This window comes from Somniosus microcephalus, chromosome 10 (assembly GCF_052327205.1).
Source record: "Somniosus microcephalus isolate GS21.2 chromosome 10, FLI_Smic_1.0, whole genome shotgun sequence".
Classification (NCBI taxonomy): Eukaryota; Metazoa; Chordata; class Chondrichthyes; order Squaliformes; family Somniosidae; genus Somniosus; species Somniosus microcephalus.
In genome coordinates, this window is record NC_140996.1 from 163358126 (window position 1) to 163379395 (window position 21270).

A 21270-nucleotide genomic window follows, 5' to 3' on the forward strand; every position below is an offset into this window, starting at 1 on the left:
TGGCAGAATGTCCAAGAGCTTTTGGGGCCAATATTTTTATGTATGGTAACAGTGGAATAGTTACAACCAATATGGGGTATGGTAGCATAGTGGTTATGTTACTGGACTAGTAATCTAGAGGCCTAAGCTAATGATCTGGAGACATGAGTTTAAATCCCACCACGGCAGCTGTGGAATTTAAATTCAATTAAATAAATCTGGAATTTAAAAAAACTACTATCAGTAATGGTGACCATGATACTACTGAATTGTTGTAAAAACTCATCTGATCCTTTAGGGAAGGAAATCTGCTATCCCTTACCTGGTCTGGCCTATATGTGACTCCAGACCCACAGCAATGTGGTTGACTCTTAAATGGCCTAGCAAGCCACTTATTCAAGAAGGAGGCTCACCACCACCTTCTCAAGGGCAATTAGGGATGAGCAATAAATGCTGGCCTTGCCAGTGATGCCCACATCCCATGAAAAAAAGCAAGTTGATTGGTGTCTCCTGTGGTGATTTTTTTTCCCCACTAGTATTTTTTATTCCTTCAGTGGGGGAATCTGTTTTGCTTGGGAGTTCACTGTAAGCTGCTACCCACCTATTGCTGGGCACTGCAGCTGTCAATACATTGTGCCTGAAAAGGTGCCGTGGAAGAGTATCCCCTTTTGTATCAGTCGATATTTTCCCGTTATCTCGCTAGCCTTTCTTCTGATCTCTCAGTGAGACTGCCAATTTGTGCTGAATTGTGGGTTCTTAGTCCTCATTCCTGAAGAACTGTGTTGAAATCTCATGACCTAATTTCTCATCTGACCCTTACGACCAAGAAGAAACATTGGCCTGGAAATTCTGTGGCGGTTCTCCCAATCTCCCACCACAACTTAGTCGAGAGACAAGTGGAACTCGCAGTGAAATGACGTCAACAGCCATTTTCAGCACTTTATGCAGTTTCTCTGGGGGTTCAACCAATCTCCCACTAAAGTTACAGCTGGAGATTGGGAGAATCCCCACAAAATTTCAAGGCCTTTCATTCTATCACTGACATTGAATTCAAAGCTGAATAACTGTGTACTAACCCACTGCATCACTCACATTCCTTCATGACATTTGTTTCATAATCATTCATAGGCATCAAATATATGTTGGTAATCAAATGCTGAATTTTCAAAAGTTCAGATTAACACTGTGCTTTCATTAGATCTCAAAATGTTCATGGGAATGATGTTATATTTTGTACTATCAATGTTTTACCATAAACTTATAAAATTTGGAAGAATACAGGAAAAGAATCTTCTTTAGTGACACAAAACCTTCATTTCAAAGCAGTTTGACAGGTTTCTGTACAAATGAGGCACAGACATGTTTCAGGAGGAGAGAAAGAAAAGCTATGAACTCAACTTCACAGAAGAGCCAACTGTCAGTGTATAACTGCCAATTCAAAAAAAACAATCAAACAACTGGCCTTACAGTCATCAAAAGGTGACAAGATCTGCCTATCAATGAAGAATTATTTCAATAAAAATCCTACATCTATGGAGTCAGCATCATATGCTTGCCTAATGCACGTGTTGGTATTTTACACTCACCAGGGCCTAGAAATTAATCTCGGGCGGTGGTGCAAAATTCGCTGGATTGGATCGGCCGCCCGTTATACACAGTGCCTGATATTCAGTTTCATTGACAGCAAGGTTCCACATATAGGAGTAGAAAAGAGGAATAAGGTGTGACGTAATAAATCTCACTATGCACTTGGTTTGAGCATAAAGCAAGACTTTAATCTTGACAAAGAGTTTGACTCGAAACATTGACTCTATTTCTCTCTCCACAGATGTTGCCTGGCCTGCTGAGTTTTGCCAGCATTTTCTGTTGTTATTAAGGCTTTAATCAACTTGTTTCAGAACATGGAGGTCTAGTTGTACTTCACTAGTTCCTTGCTTTACAAAATGTCCCTGGAAAGCTGGGGCCGACGCCCGAGTATTTATACTCCTTGGACGGCGCCACCAGCTGGCCGTCCAGCATCATTTCACGAGTAGTTTCTTGATGAATGATGAGATTTATAACATTCTTCCTGCCTAAAAGATTTGGAAGTCCGACGACTTCTTCTTAGCGGATCAGGCGGACCACGAATAGCCGCAGTCTTTTAGATTTTTGTTGATGGCTAGAAGGCACGTCTCCCCGGACCGTGTCTTGGTCCCTGGGCCGCTTGATCCGTACCGGTGGATCGACAGGGCCCATGTTGCTCTGATAGACCCGAGGGAGGCTGGGGAGATCGTGACTCCGGGTGCGGGTCCCCACAGGCGCAGAACCGCCTTCATCCTGTTGGATAGTCGGGGATTGACCGGCATCCTGGCCTCAGGTGGCCATCCCACGGGGAGCGCTCGGCTCCCCGAGTGGATCCGGTGGGGCAGCTGGCAGATCTCTCGATGCCCCAGGTAGGGCGTCATCTTCGGGGGAGCGCAGAGTGTCGGCATCATCCCCGTGGGTCCCTCTATCGGTTGGGTCCATGGAACCGGCCGGACAGGGAGCCAGGTCCCGGAGTGAAACGGTGGACTCCCGGCCATCCGGGTACCGCACATGCGCGTATGTGGGGTTGACATCCATTTGTTCTACCTCGTCGACGAGAGGGTCGGTTTTAGATGATCGGACGAATCTTCGGAGCAGCACAGGGCCGGGAGCTGCCAACCATGACAATAGAGACGTCCCATGGGTGGAGCGACGCTGGAAGCTGAAGAATCGCTCATGAGGTGTGACATTGGTAGACGTAGAAAGGAGAGACCTGATGGAATGCAACACATCAGGGAACATAGTTTCCCACTGCTGGTCTGGTAGGTTGCGTGACCTCAGCGCAAGACGAACAGCATTCCAAATGATAGCATTGTATCTTTCAACCTGTCCGTTACCGATGGGATGGTACGGTGTCATTTTACTTGTGGCGATTGGGAGAGATAACTTTTGAGTTCGCTTGACATGAAGGAGGGATCCCGATCAGAGTGGATGAAATTGGCCATACCGCAAAGGGAAAAGACTTGATCAAGACATTTGATCACTGTGGAAGTAAGCATATTGGGACAGGGGAAAGCAAAGGGAAAGCGTAAATATGCGTCCACCATAGTCAGTAAGTAGGTGTTTCGCGTTGAGGAGGGCAATGGCCGTTTAAAGTCAATGCTGAGTCGTTGCATAAGCTGCATAGCGTGTATGAGTGAGCCATCCGATGGACGGAAGAATTGCGGAATTGCGGTAATGACCAGCAAAGGTGATATTATCCAGATATGGAAAAGTGTCCGTTAAGTACTCCTGTTTGACTAGGCTATCCATTGCCCGTTGAAAGACGGCCACCCCATTGGTGACCCCAAATGGAAGGCGACAAAACTGGTAAAGCCGACAATTGGCCTCAAAGACCGTAAACTTCTTCTCAGAGTCCTTTAACGGCACTTGATGATATGCGCTCTTTAAATCAAAAGTTGAAAATACCTTGTAGTTGGCAAGGTTATTGACCATGTCATCGATGCGTGGTAGTGGGTAGGCATCCAGGTCAGTATACTGGTTAATAGTTTGCGAGTAATCGATGCACAGATGTTTCTTGTGTTGCTTCAGAGGATTTTTAACGACGACTTGAGCCCGCCAGGAAGATGAACATGGCTCAATAATACCGTCAGCTGGAAGGCGAGAGATTTCTGTCTCGATAAAGGATCGATTATCTTGGCTGAAACGTCGTGATTTAGTGACTATGGGCTTACATTGGGGGGAAAGATTGGCAAACAAGGAGGGCTTGTCGAGCGAAGCCGCCGAAAGCGCACAAAACGGTACTTTGGAAATAGTAAGCTCCGGCTTTGACCCTCCAAATTCAAAAGTGAGTCTTTTGTGTTGTTTCTGGAAATCCTCTCCCAGGAGCACATCACTTCATAGGTTCTTGAGCACCCCGAGCCGGGTGGAGAAATAAGTGCGGCCATTGAGAATAAGGTCGACAAGACAAAAACCAGAAGAATTGGTGGTCAGTGTCGTCACAGCCATTGCAATTTCCCTGTCCGAGGGGTAAATATGCAGTTTTAACTTACTGACAGCCCACTCACTAATCAAGCTGTCAGAGCTGCATGTGTCGATTAGTGCACTCAAAATGTGTCCATTTACTGAAACCTTCGTGGCTGCATGGGACAGACTTTGGGGAAAAACAGCTTTGATGGGAGAAGGGGCAGTTTTACCTTTGACAGCTGTAACCTTAGTAGTGGTTCTTGGGGGAGGAGCAGTTTTATAGATTGCAGCTGTAACCTTAGTAGTGGCTCTTGGGGGAGGAGCAGTTTTATAGATAGTAGCTGCAAAACTAACAGGAGCTCTCGACTGGTATACCTTAGAAAGGTGGCCATTCTTACTAACAGCGTCTCTTGACTGGCATACCTTAGAAAAGTGACCTTTCTTGCTGCAATGATTGCAGGTCGCGTTACGAGCAGGACAAAATTTCCTATAATGGAACGCACCTCCACAGAAGAAACACTTCCTTCCAGATAGCCAAGATGCCACTAGGGTGGGGCCGTCATCAGTGTAGGTTTCTAGGGTAGGGTTGTCATCAGCCGGGTTGGAGTCGTCATTCGTGAGGGCTTCCGCCCGAGGCCTATCGAAAGAGTCACTAAAAGTGATAGCAGCAGCCCGTGCACGTGGTGAAAGATAGGTGGCTGCATTCCTCTTTGCTAAGTCCAGAGAACATGCCTGGTCATAAGCAGCCTGTAACTTGAGGGTTTTATTCTCCAACAGACGCTGACGTATGAAGGGAGACACAATCCCATTAATAAAGGAATCACGAATTAACTCCTCCTGGTACTGCTCAGCTGTAACAGCTTTAAGATTACAATCCTTGCTGAGCCTGCAAAGTTTCTGAAGGAATTCGTCAAGTGATTCCCCGGGTTGTTGTCGAGTTGTGGCCAGTAGATGCCGAGCAAAAATTTCATTTCGGGACTTGACATATAGCTGCTTTAGTATTTGGAATGTGGCATCATAGTCTACACAGTCTTCGATATAATCAAACACATGAGGGGATACATAATTAGCAAGTATCTCTAATTTATCAGGAACATTCTCACCACACTCCTCAAGGAAGTTGCTAAAGGTATGATACCAGTGTTTCCATACCTTAGCAGCTGTAAGTGAATTCGGGTCCAGGTCGAGATGGGCGGGTCTGAGTAGTTTCTCCATGATGGATTGATTACTTGTCTGAGTTCCCTTCTACGGTTCGAGTCGTAGCTGGCTGTTCCCGAAATCACCCAAAGCGTGGAGTCGATATCAAGTTGATTAAATTGATGTAATAAAACTCACTATGCACTTGGTTTGAGCATAAAGCAAGGGTTTAATCTTGACAAAGAGTTTGACTCAAAACATTGACTCTATTTCTCTCTCCACAGATGTTGCCTGGCCTGCTGAGTTTTTCCAGCATTTTCTGTTGTTATTAAGGCTTTAATCAACTTGTTTCAGAACATGGAGGTCTAGTTGTACTTCACTAGTTCCTTGTCTTACAAAATGTCCCTGGCAAGCTGGGGCCGACGCCCGAGTATTTATACTCCTTGGACGGCGCCACCAGCTGGCCGTCCAGCGTTATTTCACGAGTAGTTTCTTGATGAATGATGAGATTTATAACAAGGTGCATAAAAGAGTAAGTGTGTTGGATAGTACTAGAGAAGAAAGTAGTGCTAGAGGCGGAAGTAGTACCGTATTAAACAGGAGCAGACTAAGAAAGACTACGTAAAATTCAAAAATGGGTTTAGAATGCATGTATGTAAACGCACAAAGTGTGATGAATAAGGTTGGTGAGCTACAAGCACAATTAGCTGTGTGGCAATATGATGTTGTGGCAATAATGGAAACGTGGCTTAAAAATGGTGAGGACTGGGCACTTAATATTCAAGGGTACAAGGTGTTCAGAAAAGATAGGGAAGAAAAAAAGGGAGGTGGGGTGGCAGTGCTGATTAAGGAAGACATTGTAGTGTTGGAAAGGGAGGATGTTCTTGAGGGGACAAGGACAGAATCCTTTTGGTTAGGTTTGAGGACCAAAAAGGGTATGATCACGCTATTGGGGGTATTCTATAGGCCTCCAAAATTTAGAGGGAGGTAGAGGAGCAAATCTGCAGGGAAATTGCAGAGATGTGCAAGAGCTATAGAGTGGTGATATTGGGAGACTTTAATTACCCAAATATCAATTGGGATAATGCTCGCGTAAAGGGAAAGGAGAGGGAGGAATTTCTGAAATGTGTTCAGGAGAATTTCCTTGACCAGTATGTTCTTGGCCCAACTAGGAAAAAGGCATTGCTGGATCTGGTGCTGGGGAATGAGGTGGGCCAAGTCGACAAGTGTCTGTGGGAGAACACTTGGGTACGAGTGATCATCGTATCATAAAATTTAGATTAGCAATGGAGAGGAGCAAGGAACAATCTAGAGTGGAACTTCTAAACTGGAATAGGGCTAACTTCAATGAGATGCAAAAGGATCTAGCCAGGGTAAAATGGAACCAAAGACTGACAGGAAAAACTGTAACGGAACAATGGGTGATCTTTAAGGAGGAGATGTTCCAAGTACAGGCTAGGTACATTCCAATAAGAGGGAAGGGTAAGGGAACCAAAGCAAGGGCTCCTTGGATGACACAGGAGATAGAGAAGATGCTGAAACAAAAAAAGAGGGTGTATGATGCATGTCAAGTGAATTCTTCAAGGGAGAACCAGACCAAATACAATAAGTTAAGAGGGGAAGTGAAGATGAAAATAAGATTGACAAAGAGGGAATATGAGAGTAGAATGGCGGTTAACATAAAAGGGAACCCAAAAATCTTCTACCGGCATGTGAATAGTAAGCATGTAGTAAGAGGCAAGGTGGGGTCTATTAGGGACAAAGAAGGTCATATATGCTTAGAGGCGCAGGGCAAGGCTAGAATACTCAATGAGTACTTTGTATTGGTGTTTACTAAGGAGGTGGATGCTGACAAAATATCAGTAGAAGTGGAAAAGGTAGAAGCAATGGAAGGGGTGAACATTGATAGACAGGATGTACTAGAAAGGTTGGGTATGCTTAGAGTGGATAAGTCGCCTGGTCCAGTTGGGTTGCATCCCAGGTTGTTAAGGGAATTGGGGGAGGAGATAGCGGAAGGGCTTGCCATAATTTTCCGCAGTGGGGGAGGTGCCTGAGGATTGGAAAGTGGCAAATGTGACACCATTGTTCAAGAAAGGGTGCAAGGACAATCCTGGTAACTACAGACTTATCCACTCTAAGCATACCCAGTTTAACATCAGTGATGGGTAAAGTTTTAGAAACAATAATCAAGGAAAAAATTAATGGGCACTTGGAGAGGTTTAAGCTAATTAAAGAGAGCCAACATGGATTTGTAAAAGGCAGATCGTGTTTGACTAATCTAGTTGAATTTTTTGATGAAGTAACAGGGAGGATTGGTGAAGGGAATGCAATGGATGTTGTCTACATGGATTTTAGGAAGACGTTTGACAAAGTACCACATAGAAGACTGGTTAACAAAATTGAGGCTCATGGAATAGGTGGGTCAGTGGCAGCTTGGTTAGGCCACAACTGGAGTATTGCGTCCAGTTCTGGTCACCACAATTTAGGAAGGATTTGAAGGCCCTTGAGAGGGTGTAGAGGAGATTTACCAGAATGGTTCCGGGGATGGGGGATCTTAGCTAGAAGGACAGGTTGGAAAAGCTGGATTTGTTTTCATTAAAGAAAAGGAGGTTGAGAGGTGATTTGATAGAGGTTTATGACGGGTTTGGATAGGCTAGACCGGGAAAGGCTGTTCCCACTCATTGATGGTACAAGGACTAGGGGACACAGATTTCAGGTTTTGGGCAAGAGATGTGAGGAAAAACATTTTTACACAGCGAGTGGTGAGGACCTGGAACTCGCTGCCAATGGAAGTGGTGGAAGCAGAGACACTCAAATGTTTTCAAGGGGAGACTGGATAGGCACTTGAGGGAAATAAACTTGCAGGGCTACGGGGATAGAGCGGGGGAATGGGACTGACTGGATTGCTCTACAGAGAGCCGGCACAGACTCGATGGGCTAAATGGCCTCCTTCTGTGCCGTTATGACTCTATAACTATGGGCTGGATTTTGTCAATGGGGAGCTTTTGGAGGCGGGACTCCCACTTGTCGTGTTTTAGTCCCGCCTCCATCGACTTGTGGCCAACCCACACTATTTTCCCTTGATTGACCTAGTTAAGCCAAAAAACTGCCTGTTAATTACCTGTTAACAGGAAGTTAATTGACACTAATCCCCTTCCCGCCTCGAGGAGACGGGACCCGGTGCGGGTCGGGTACCCGCCTCCTGGGAAGATGGCATGGAGGCGGGTTGGAGGCTGGATGGGTACCCGCCCACAGATTCTGCCATTTTCCCAGCAGTCCCGCCTCCAAACCTGCCTCCCCAGGGCTGGCAAAATCGCCCCCTATAACTCAGCAATGAAATAAATAACCAGATCATATGTATTTTCATGATGTTGGTTGAGGAATAAATATTGGCCAGGAAAAATCTATTGCTCTTCTTTAAATAATGCCATGGGATCTTCTATATCTACCTGAGAAGGCAGACAGAGCATCAGTTCAGGGTCGGGTTGGGACCATGCTACCCATGGCCAATGCATGAGTGCCAAGTCAGTCAGGGGCTCTGAGCGGATCCTGTGAAAGGTACACGTACACAATGCTAAACAACCTCTTCGCCCTGCTCCCGTCCGGTAAGAGATATCGAAGCATACGGTCTCGTACCAGCAGGTTTCGAAACAGCTTCTACCCCCAGGCCATAAGACTCATGAATGAATAATTTATTATTATTTATTACTGTGCCATATTTATTCCAATGTTGGGAGGACTCGTAAAAATCAACATTTCATTGTGCGGTACACACGTTTGCTGCATATATGACAAATAAAATTGAATTGATAGTATTACCTATTACAAACATGCTTTTTCACGATCTTGCATGTGTGGACTGAACACCAGATTAATTGGGTAGTATTTAATGTCATTTTCTAGTAATATGTTGGGATCCCAAATTGAACCTTTGCACGGGTCCCTTGTAATGCAAACGCCGTTCCTGCCTCAGTTTAATGTTTCATCTGAAAGTCAGCTCCGCCAACAATCCAGTATTCCCTCAGTAATCCACAGAAGTGTCAGCCTAGATGATGTGCTCAAGCCTCTGGAGTGGGCCTGGAACCCACAACCTATTAACTCAGAGGTAAGAGTGCAGCTATGGGCCAACGTTGACACCTTGCCAAGGTACTAGAGAGTTACCAGCACGCATGAAACGGTAATAGAGCGAGAAGGAGAAAGTAAATTAGAGAAAACTGGAGAAAAAGAATGCAAGTCACAAATGCAGTTTCAAAATCGCCAATTACTTTGAAATTTAGGCCCTGAACCATTTATTTCCTTTAGGAAGAGGTTGCTGTCTGTGCTGTCAATTTCTATTAACTAATGAACCTGTATGCTGCACAATGTTGCATGCATATTCTGATATTTACTTGACCCAAAACCAATTCGAAGATTATTTTGTCTGCTTTAACTGGATGAACCCTCCCAGACACAAAGGGAGTGAATTTGTCCAGGGATTTTTCCATAGATCTTTACAGTGGGCAATTGGGAGAATCCCCATGGAAATTCATCCCCATAATGTTGGTGATGAGATTGAGAATTAACCAAACCAACTATTAAAGAAAAGAGGGGATTATAAACCGAGGAAAACTGAAACTGAACATACCAGCAGTAGCCACTTCACATTCAGAGTGCTTAACTTAGGGAACAGACTGTCGCCTAACACAATGAATGCAGACTCAGTGGAACCATGCAGAAAATAAATCAATGGTTTTCTCATTCTGTTGAAGTGGAGGATAGAGTCTTAGTGCCAAGGCAGGAGGGAACTGAACATGGTCTGACTACATCCTGCACATGAACTAAGTGACAGTGTAAGATGGATGAACCAAACGGGCTCTTGTTGTTCATATATTCTTATGATGCATGATGCCTGCCTTCAATTTAGCTTTTAGCCTTTGTTCACAAAAAAAGAATGTTCACTTGCAGTAATCCCTCTGGAGGAATTGACTCAACTGTAGTTCAGGACTTTAACGTAAAGCACCATTGTCTTCCTGTAGAAATATTTGGCAAACTTGTTTCATTGTTTGCAAACATGATGATGTAAATCAGGTTGAATTGCGTCAATTTATCCTTGTACATGATGCCATTGTGACAAATGGCTCTTTCTGCTCTTAACTCTCCCCATACAGTGAAAGATTAGCTAACAATTTTTCACAACAAAAATAAGATATATTTCCTATTTTTATAATGGGGCTTGATAATTTTTTGCCCATAATAGCAAATTAAGCAAAATATTGGGCCAGTTATGTGATCCCCTTGCAGTGTACATGGCATGCGAGGAGCTTCAACCGCACTCTCCAGGTGCTGTGATTGCATTATGGGGCAACAATCTCATTAGCATTTTTTAGGCCTTAATGAGTCTAGTTCCTATCTGATGCGCAGGCTTACAGTGCTATAGGCACCTTCCCATCACATTGTTTCTACTTGCAGACACTGACCCATATGTTCCTCACGTTGTTGCGGATAATAAAAAAAGTTGTTTTGCTTAACAGCAGAAGATAATATTTTATTACTGAAAATGGATGAAAAATGTACGATTAGCTTTATTTGCAGGATTCTTCAATCCCTCGACCAGCCCAGAGCTCAACCTTGCTCCCAATCTTGAGCTCAATTCCCTATGATAGCCTTCAGAGAACAACCCCCGTGACTGGCCTTAGTGGAATTGCCTATTGCAGTCCAGTCACTGAAATGAATGTCAGTTGTTTAATTTGTACGTGTGAGCCCTTCATTAATTCTTATTGGTCATATGCTTCTGAAATTTACACTTAAACTCAATTTATGAACAGTCTCTTTCTTAAGAATAACTGACATCACAGCCATAAGTTCATGGACAAGTCAGTCATTTTTAATATAGAGATTGTGACATTATTTATAAGCAATAGATTCAGTATGTGGACTGTCATTGAAGGCTGCGCCCAAGGATGGCAATAAAATTGAGCAGAGGGCTGGGAGCAGGGTTCAGGCAATCGCTGCATATATTTACATGTAGGAGGCAGTCAAGTGCGATGAAAATTTCTGACCAGCCATGATTTTTCTTTCCGTTTTGCTCACTGCACCACTGGAATTATGGATTTTCTCACTTCTTCTCTCGTTAAGGCGCTCATTCAGCTACTTGAGACATTTGAAGTCGACACAATGAAAGGTGCTGTCTGATTGGTCACTTTCTCCTGGGTATATTTATTAACCACAAACCTGACAGGAGAAAACCAGACCAAAAAAAAGTACTTCCATTATTGGATTTTATTCACAACCACATTTTCAATGTAAAATTCAAATTCTGTTCAAAGGAAAAATATAACCACAAAGGAAAAAAATAGCCACATGCAAACACTTGGGGGTAAGCTTCATGAATTTTCCCACTGCTTCTGCACTCAAATTCCTAATATGTCCTCCCAGCGGATGAAGATCTATACTGGGAAGAGGAACTCATAAAACTTACCCATACCGGCCTGTGAAAAGCCAAAAATCCATTCAAACCCTCATAGTAACTGTACCAAAATGCTAGTTCTACACAGTGTCATGAAAGTGTTCTCGGTTTTATTGTAGTGCAGGCACCAGGCTCATCCTTGAGTGAATCATCCCAAAAGCATGTTCATATCTTGTACTTAGAACACCAGATATTTCAGTTAAGTGGTTGTGTCTTTGATTTTATTAAAAATCCAAAGTGTCCAATGCAGGGATCAGTACAAGATTAATAAGCCCCAAGCGCAACTAAAGATTCAAAGAATTCCTTTTGTTTTTTGCCATACTGTAATAATAGATACAAGCCTAAAGATTACTGTTGCCAATATTAGCAGCTACAAGCTTAATATGTGTGGTGGTCCTCTGGCTGCTATTTTCTATTCTTTTGAATGAAAAACAACCTTAGATGAAATATAATGTGTCTTGAGCAATTTGGATGTATTTCTTTTTAGTACACATCTGCACTAACATATGATGGGATACTCGTTATGGCTGAAGCATTCCGCTACCTCCGAAGACAACGGATTGGGATTTCAAGAAAAGGAAATGCTGGAGACTGTCTCGCGAATCCTGCTGCTCCTTGGGTTCAAGGTATTGACACAGAACGGGCACTGAAACAGGTACAGTATTATTTTACTATAATGGAGTTTGTTAAATTGCCCGTTCTATTATATTAATGGCCCAGATTTTGCGGTAGGATTAACAGCACTCACTGTTATTAAGGAGTAAATCGGACAACAACTTCGCCATCCATACATGCACAGTTAAACGTGGAAATCAGAAAGTTGCTGTCCGATTTGCTTTGCTCTTCCACAAGCTTCACTACACTGATACCTCGCTGAGAGATTCGGCATTCAAACATGTGAAAGGCATAAAGTTGTGGTACTTGCCCACTAGATACTCACTAACATGCCAGAAAAAGTTAAGGCTTGTCCATTCAAGTGTAAGTGAATTTTTAACGCCGTGATAAGTCTTAATTACTGCCAAACAACCTCTCTGGACCATAAAATTTACTTTTATAAGTGTGGAGTCTCACTCCTTCAGGTTTTAATTATTGTTGGAGATTTTTAGTAATTTTTTTAACTTTTTCGTTCTGTCTCTTTTATCTCTCATTATTATTTTGCTTTCTGTACATGATTTTACATTGAATTAAATATTATAACTTGCACTTCCTTTTTAAACTCTGTGTGTCTCAGTAAGTATCTGGTTGAAGAGACACTATTGCTTGCCCTATTCACGCAGGTCCCAGATCCCCTGTGGAGAGTGGATCAGGCTCCCGATGACCGTAAGTTGCCGCGCAAAAGCCCACAAAAAGTCTGGGCAGCTGTAAGCGTAATGAAATCCGGGCCATAGCAGATTAAAATAATCCATCCAGTCTTCCCAAAGGTTCTGTGGAAGAACAGTATTTTGGTGCACTACCACATTCCATCAGGAATGGCAGAGGATGGGTTTGACCCTGTGATTCCCCACAGAGTGAGCTTCTCATCTCAACCGCGTCTCCTGCAAAAGGTATTAATTACAGGTGATGTGCTTCCTCATATCAAGGAAGTGAATGTCACAGAGCAAGTCAGCCTGCAGTTCTCTCCGGTTCCTTATGCCAACCAGTTACATTAACAAATGCCTCGAATTGAGAAACCTGTGTGACCTCTCAGCTGGAGAATGGAGCACAGTGCTGCGAACCAACGGAACAGAAAACAAAAGACATACAAAAGTGAGGGGAAGGAATGAGCAGTTACAGACTGGATGCTGCTGTGCAGCAAAGGATAGCTGCATATTTTGGCGATGCTACTGTAATATTTATCAAAACTGTCATCTAAAGCAAACTAGACTAATACCAAAACATAGTGAGGCCTGTATGTGCAGTCTCTTGGGGAAATCTTCACTTTGTACGATAGTATAAAATGGATGATAACAAGTCGGCAGCCCATTTTACAAAGAAACATAGAAGATAGGAGCAGGAGTAGGCCATTCGGCCCCTCGAGCCTGCTCTGCCATTCAATGAGATCATGGCTGATCATCCAAATTCAGTACCCTGTCCCTGCCTTCTCCCCATATCCCTTGATCCCTTTAGCCTTAAGAAATATATCTAACTCCTTCTTGAATATATTTAATGAATTGGCCTCAACTGCCTTCTGTGGTAGAGAATTCCACAGGTTCACCACTCTCAGGGTGAAGAAATTCCTCCTCATCTCTGTCCTAAATGGCTTACCCCTTATCCTTAGACTGTGACCCCTGGTTCTGGACTCCTCCGCCATCGGGAACATCCTTCCTGCATCTAGTCTATCTAGTCCTGTTAGAATTTTGTAAGTTTCAATGAGATCCCCTCTCATTCTTCTAAACTCCAGCGAGTATAAGCCCAATTGACCCAATCTCGCCTCATACGTCATTCCTGCCATCCCAGGTATCAGTCTGGTGAATCTTCGCTGCACTCCCTCCATGGCAAGAACATCCTTCCTCAGATAAGGTGACCAAAACTGCACACAATACTCAAGGTGTGGTCTCACCAAGGCCCTGTACAACTGCAGCAAGACATCCTTGTTCCTGTACTCAAACCCTCTCGCTATGAAGGCCAACATACCATTTGTCTTCTTAACCGCCTGCTGCACCTGCATGCTTACCTTCAGCGACTGGTGCACAAGGACACCCAGGTCTCGTTGCACTTCCTCTTCTCCCAATCTATTGCCGTTCAGATAATAATCTGCCTTCCTGTTTTTGCCACCAAAGTGGATAACCTCGCATTTATCCACATTATACTGCATCTGCCATGCATCTGCCCAATCACCCAACCTGTCCAAATCATGCTGGAGTTTCTCGGCATCCTTCTCACAGCACACACGCCCACCCAGCTTTGTGTCGTCTGCAAAATTGGAGATATTACATCTAGTTCCCTTGTCTAGATCATGAATATATATTGTGAATAGCTGGGGTCCTAGGACCGATCCCTGCAGTACCCCACTAGTCACTGCCTGCCACTCGGAAAAAGACCCGTTTATTCCAACTGCCAACCAGTTCTCTATCCAAGTCGGTACCTTGCCCCCAATCCCATGTGCCTTAACTTTACACGCTAATCTCTTATGCGGGACCTTCTGAAAGTCCAAATACACCACATCCACTGGTTCTCCCTTATCTATTCTACCAGTTACATCCTCAAAAAATTCCAGTAGATTAGTCAAGCACGATTTACCTTTTGTAAATCCATGTTGACTTTGTCCAATCCTGTCACTGTTTTCCAAGTGCTCTGCTATTACATCTTTTATAATGGACTCTAGCATTTTCCCCACTATCGATGTCAGGCTTACCAGTCTGTAATTCCCCGTTTTCTCTCTCCTGAATGTCTTCAATGGAAATGAAAATTGGGAGAGATGTAAAACGGACTGCTGACTCACTGTCACCTGATTCACACAATCACACAATGTGGAGATCAACCCCCTTCTGTGAGATCAGAAACTGCAACTGGAGCTTAAACAAACAGACTTAAGATCTCATAGCACAACAGCTATTTGTTAAATAACAACAGAAAACACTGGAAAAACTCTGCAGGCCAGGCAGCATCCGTGGAGAGAGAAACAGAGTTAATATTTCAGGTCGAAGACCTTTCGTCAGAACTGGAAAAAAGCAGGAAATGGAAAGCAAGTTTAGGGGCTGCGAAAGGTGGGAGGGGATGAAAGAACAAAAGGGAAGGTCAGTGATAGGATAGAAAGCAGGAGAGTTTAAGAGACATTGAGAGACATTGAGAGATATTCAAGGTAAGAGGAGGTGGTAATGGGACAGGTTAAGGAACAAAGGATGGCTCTAGATGAAGTGTGAATTGCGCTGGCAGAATGAAGGACAGCTGCCATGTGGGAGGGATGTAAAAAAAGGGCCAAACAAAAAGTGTAGATAAGAAAAAAGAAAATATATATGATAGGGGCCGAGGTTATGATCTGAAATTGTTGAACTCTATGTTGAGTCCAGAGGGCTGTCGAGTGCTATTTGTTAATGCTCTTCAATGGAATAGATTCATCTATGTAGGGGAGATATTAGAGCTGTTATCAATCTTGTTTTACACAAATGTGCACTGACATGAGATGTGGTGATAGGGAGGAGCTTTATCAGCCTTATTTTAAAGCTTTGAAGATACAAACTATGGTATCTGTGAGGCAAAAGATCTATCACTAGCGGGCAGCTGGGACACAAGTCTCCCGAGGTTGCCAGGGAACGCAGATGCATGCCTCCTCCTCCCCCCTCCCTCTCCCACTCTACAGTTGGTTAAAATGAACATATTCTAACGTCGGCACGCTCGGGGATCAGATGCATTCCCCAGTTTGCTAATGCTGCTGTATACATGCTATTACACTGACATGGAAATGACTGCACGATCACCACTACATTCTGGAGTTTAGTGCCCAGCACACTCCATACTCTACCTGCTACAAGCAGCACAGTAACAGTGATCAAATCCAAACATACACCCAGTGTAGTGTATGTACCTTTAAGAGAGAACTACTTTTACAGCTCCTGTATACTGTAGTACCGGCAGTGACCACACCTGTATATAAGCCTTGAGCATGCCTCTGTACTGTCAGTCTTTAGACTACCCTCCTCCAGTAAACACCTGTTGATTGTTAAGTTACAGCCTTTGTGTAGTTATTGGAAAACATCATACTTTAAGAATCACGGATTCAACAGTGGCGACGAGGTCGATTCGAATCTACCTGCAACTCTGCATTTCCCTTCAAGGATTCGCTCCGGGAGGGCGGTGGAAGAAAGTCGAGGCCAGAAGCACGGGCGTCGACCACGAGCAACCACCCAGTCATCCGGCAGAGAGTGAACATCGCAGGGGAGGCTGTTGAGAGCCGGGCTTGGTTCCCCAGCCACGACGATCCAGCAACAGACTGGCAACAGGTACAGCGCAGACCCTTCCCGGACAGCGGCGGCTGGAGCCGACCGACGGCAGAGAAAAAGCAGAGCAGCGTCGACGGGGGAAGAGAGATGATGAAGCGCACAGGGCGCAGCCGGGGGTTGAAAACCGAGCGGCGTCGAGGAAAAACAAAACAGACAGAGAGAGGGTAAAGCAGCAGCCGGGTTCAGGACCGAGCGACGGCAAGGGGACAGGCGCACAGGAGAACGCACAGAGCACAGCCAGGGCTCAAGGGCTGAACCGCGTCCGCGGGGAGAAGAAGAGAGAGCGCGGGAGACGCTATTGAGCTGCGGAGAAGAAGGGAGAGCACGGGAGACGCCATTTTAGAAGCCGCAGCGGAGAAGAAGGGCGAGCGCGGGAAGAAAGGAAAGCGCGGGAGACGCCATTTTGTGCCAGCGGAGAAGAAGGGAGAGCGCGGGAGACGCCACTTTAGACAGTTAAATCACACCCAGGGATGCCGAAGAGTGGCAGTATCACTGCGTTCGACAATGAAGTCGAAGATTGGGCGACATACGTGGAATGCATTGCGGTGTAGTGCAGGGCGAATGAAGTGCCAGATGCTAGGAAAGCACTGGTTTTGTTAAATTCCATGGGTGCGAAAACTTATGGCTTACTGCGAAACCTAATAACCCCAGAGAAGCCCGTGGATAAGAATTTCGAAAGCATAGTAGAAATCCTACAGGACCACTTAAACCCCACACCACTGCTGATAGCAGAAAGATTTAAGTTCCACAAAAGGAACCAGCATAAAGACGAAAGTAATGCTGAGTACTTAACGGAACTGCGCAAGCTATCGAAACACTGCCAGTTTGGAGTGGGACTTGCAGATACGTTAAGGGACAAGTTTGTGTGTGGGCTTCAAAGTGAAGGAACCCAGAAACGGCTTCTATCAGAAAAGGATCTTACGCTGGACAAGGCTTTCAGCATGGCAGTATCACATGAAGCAGCCGCACGGGGCGCTGCAGAGATACAACGGAGACCGCAAGAATATGGCACCAATGAAATGTCATATGGAGCAGGGAAGTGTTATCGCTGCGGCAGAACAACACACGACCAGAAGGATTGTTGGTTCAAGGACCAAGTGTGCAGACAGTGTGGAAAAGCAGGACACATAGCAAGAGTCTGCAGGTCAGGGAAGAAAACCAACAGCAAGAAATCTCCACAGGAGAAGTACAAAAAGGTACATAAGGTGATGGACAGTAGTTCAGATGAACAGAAAAGTGATACAGACTCCGGAAGCAAGGAGCTGGGTTGTCTGAAACTACATAAGGTAACCAAAATGGAGGATCACCAGACTATCTGGGTCACACTCAAGATAGACGGAGTCCAAGTGAAAATGGAATTGGACACAGGATCAGCCCTAACAGTCATAAACCAAAGGGACTACAAGCGGCTATTTTCACATATACCCTTGAAAGCTACAGAGATTGTCTTGAAGATGTACACGGGGCAAAAAGTCTACCCCAAAGGAAAAATAAGGGTGAAATTGATATACAAAGGCCAGGAAATACCTAAAATGGACCTATATGTATTGCCAGATGGAGGACCACCACTACTAGGATGTGAATGGATCCGGAAGATACAATTAGATTGGCATTCCATACAGGCACTGAAGGTTGAGGCCAAAAAGGATGACGACGTCACACCTGGACGACTGTCAAAAATGCTAACTGACGCACAAGAAGTGTTCCAGGAGGGACTCAGAACACTAAAAGGCATAACAGCAATGATTAAAATAGAGGAAAATGCAAGCCCAAAGTTTTTTTAGGCCAGACCGGTGTCTTATGCGATCCAACCAGCTGTCGAAGCAGAGCTGGAAGGGTTGGAACGTTCAGGAGTACTGTCCAAAGTAGACTGGAGCGAGTGGGCTACACCCATCGTTCCTGTAATGAAGAGGTCGTTGAGTAATACGCCTGGGGAACCAAAGAAGGTCCGCATCTGTGGGGATTTTAAGGTGACAGTGAACCCAGTCCTTCACACGGTACAATATCCGCTTCCACGGATTGAGGATATTTTCGCCTCGCTATCTGGAGGTAAACGCTTCACCAAAATTGATCTGGCCCAGGCGTACTTGCAAATGGAGGTAGAAGAAGCCTCGAAACAATACCTCACGGTCAACACTCATAAAGGTCTCTACTATTACAACCGGCTGGTGTTCGGGGTAGCATCGGCTCCGGCTATTTGGCAAAGGGCAATGGATCAAGTCCTGCAAGGGATTCCAGGGACCCAGTGTTATTTGGACGACATCCTGGTCACGGGCGAAAATGACAGTGATCACCTCGCCAACCTGGAGAAGGTGCTCACTAGATTAAAGGAATATGGGCTACGAGCTAATCGCCACAAGTGCGAGTTTTTCCAGAAGCAGATCTCGTATTGTGGCCACGTTATTGATGAAGAGGGGTTACATAAGTCCCCTGAAAAGATTGAGGCAGTAGTCAAGGCTCCAGCACCGGAAAATGTGTCACAACTGAGGTCGTTCCTCGGGCTGGTAAACTACTACCATAAGTTCTTACCAAATTTGTCTACAGTATTACACCCACTGAACACCCTACTGCAAACGGGGGTACCATGGAAGTGGAATGACGAATGTAAACGAGCTTTCCAGAAGTGCAAAGAATTGATCACATCAAAAGAGGTGTTGGCCCATTTCAACCCAGCACTACCAATTCGGTTGGCATGTGATGCATCACCCTATGGTATTGGAGCGGTGCTGTCGCACAAATTCCCAGACGGGTTGGAGAGGCCAGTAGCCTCTGCGTCTCGGTCACTAACCTCAGCCGAGCGCAACTACGCCCAGATTGACAGGGAGGCCCTCAGCCTAGTATGGGGAGTAAAAAAATTCAACCACTATCTGCATGAGCAGAAGTTCACCTTGCTGACTGACCACCAACCACTTGTCTCCATCTTCAATCCAAAGAAGGGCGTTCCGGCGATGACTGCACAACGGTTACAAAGATGGTCCCTTTTTCTAGGGGCGAACCAATATGAAATAGAATATAAAGGCACGAAATAGCATGGAAACGCTGATGGGCTATCACGCCTGCCGCTGCCTACTGTGGAGGAAGCACCAGCAGTGGACCCTATCGAGATATTTTATTCGTCAATAATTGAACGATTGCCAGTAACTAACGCGGATATAGAGAAGGAGACCCGCAATGATCCGACACTGTCTCGGGTATATGATTTGATGGTGAGGGGATGGCCAACACATGGCGACTCACTGTTGCCAGCATTCTCATCCAGAAGAGAACAGCTGTCAGTATGCCAGGGGGACAGTGATGTGTGGATCCCGAGTGGTAATTCCACCCAAGTTAAGGGAGAGAGTGCTCAATGAGCTTCACGAAGGTCATCTGGAAGGGGTGAAAATGAAAAGCCTTGCTAGGGCTTATGTGTGGTGGCCGGGGATCGATCAACAAATCGAGGACCTAACCAAGAGCTGCTCAGGATGCCAGAAGGTCCAAAATGCACCACCACATGCCCCTCTACACCCATGGGAGTGGCCCTCCTCTCCATGGCAACGGGTGCATATTGATTTTGCTGGTCCATTCATGGACTCAATGTTCTTAATAGCAGTGGATGCTCACTCGAAATGGCCTGAGGTGATAAAAATGTCCTCCACCACTACAGAGAAAACGATTGCAGTCCTACGGACCATATTTGCCAGGAACGGCTTGCCAGAGCAGATTTGCTCTGATAATGGACCACAGTTTGTGTTTGAAGAGTTTCGGAAATTTATGAGAAGGAATGGGGTAAGGCATTACACATCCGCCCCGTATCATCCAGCCACAAATGGATTGGCTGAGAGGTTCGTACAAACCTTTAAAAAGGCGATAAAGGCCATGTGCAATGATGAAATTCCACTACAGCATAAGGTGGACAATTTCCTGTTAGCCTACAGAAATGCGACACATGCAGTTACCAACCAGACCCCGGCCATGATGTTCTTTAACCGAAGGTTGAGATCTCGTCTGGATTTGCTCAGACCAAATGTGCGAAGAAATGTTGAGGATAAACAATTCCAGCACATCAATGAGAAGCCAACAAGGAGCTTCAATGTAGGACAACAAGTCTTGGCCCGTGACTACCGAACAGAGAAATGGCAACCCGGAACGATATGCACACGGCAGGGGCCATTAATGTACACAGTGGATGTCGGGGAGAACATTGTGAGACGCCACGTCGACCAGATCTTAGCATCACAGGAACGAGTCAACCCCATGTCTCGCGTCCTTGGGGATGAACCCGACATACCGGTAGCATCTACCTCAGAAACAGTAGCAGTGGAAACTGATGAAATAACCGACGAAAAGGGGACAGAATCGCCTCCGCACCAAGAACAAGAACCTCAGGAAAGGCGCTATCCAGAAAGGATCAAGAAGCCGCCCCAAAGACTGAATCTATAAATGGACTATTTCAGTTTAATGTGCATGTTAAAGTGTTAATTGTTATTTGAACATTATGGGTACTGCTAATCTAAAAGGGGAGAATTGTAGTGTATGTACCTTTAAGAGAGAACTACTTTTACAGCTCCTGTATACTGTAGTACCGGCAGTGACCACACCTGTATATAAGCCTTGAGCATGCCTCTGTACTGTCAGTCTTTAGACTACCCTCCTCCAGTAAACACCTGTTGATTGTTAAGTTACAGCCTTTGTGTAGTTATTGGAAAACATCATACTTTAAGAATCACGGATTCAACACCCAGGAAAGATGCAATAGCCCCATTGCACTTCTGCCCAACTACCCATCTCCTCTCTCCCCATACCCAGCCTAAAACTACAATACCAGTATAAGAGCATAGGAAA

At 45.0% G+C, this 21270-nt stretch overlaps 1 protein-coding gene and 1 long non-coding RNA gene across 7 annotated transcripts in view; one reads left to right on the forward strand and one right to left on the reverse strand.

The window, feature by feature from the left end:
- The window catches only part of LOC147111808 (glutamate receptor 4), a 235621-nt gene that overhangs the window by 75491 nt on the left and 138860 nt on the right, over nucleotides 1-21270 (forward strand). For all 6 annotated transcript variants that reach the window (XM_085999064.1, XM_085999067.1, XM_085999062.1 and 3 more), the window contains one exon: nucleotides 12018-12185. In XM_085999064.1, the coding sequence (XP_085855190.1) occupies nucleotides 12018-12185 (168 nt within the window). The remainder of the gene's footprint in view (nucleotides 1-12017; nucleotides 12186-21270) is intronic.
- Nucleotides 1-21270, reverse strand: part of LOC147111809 (uncharacterized) — a 50008-nt gene that overhangs the window by 10246 nt on the left and 18492 nt on the right. The window lies entirely within an intron of this gene.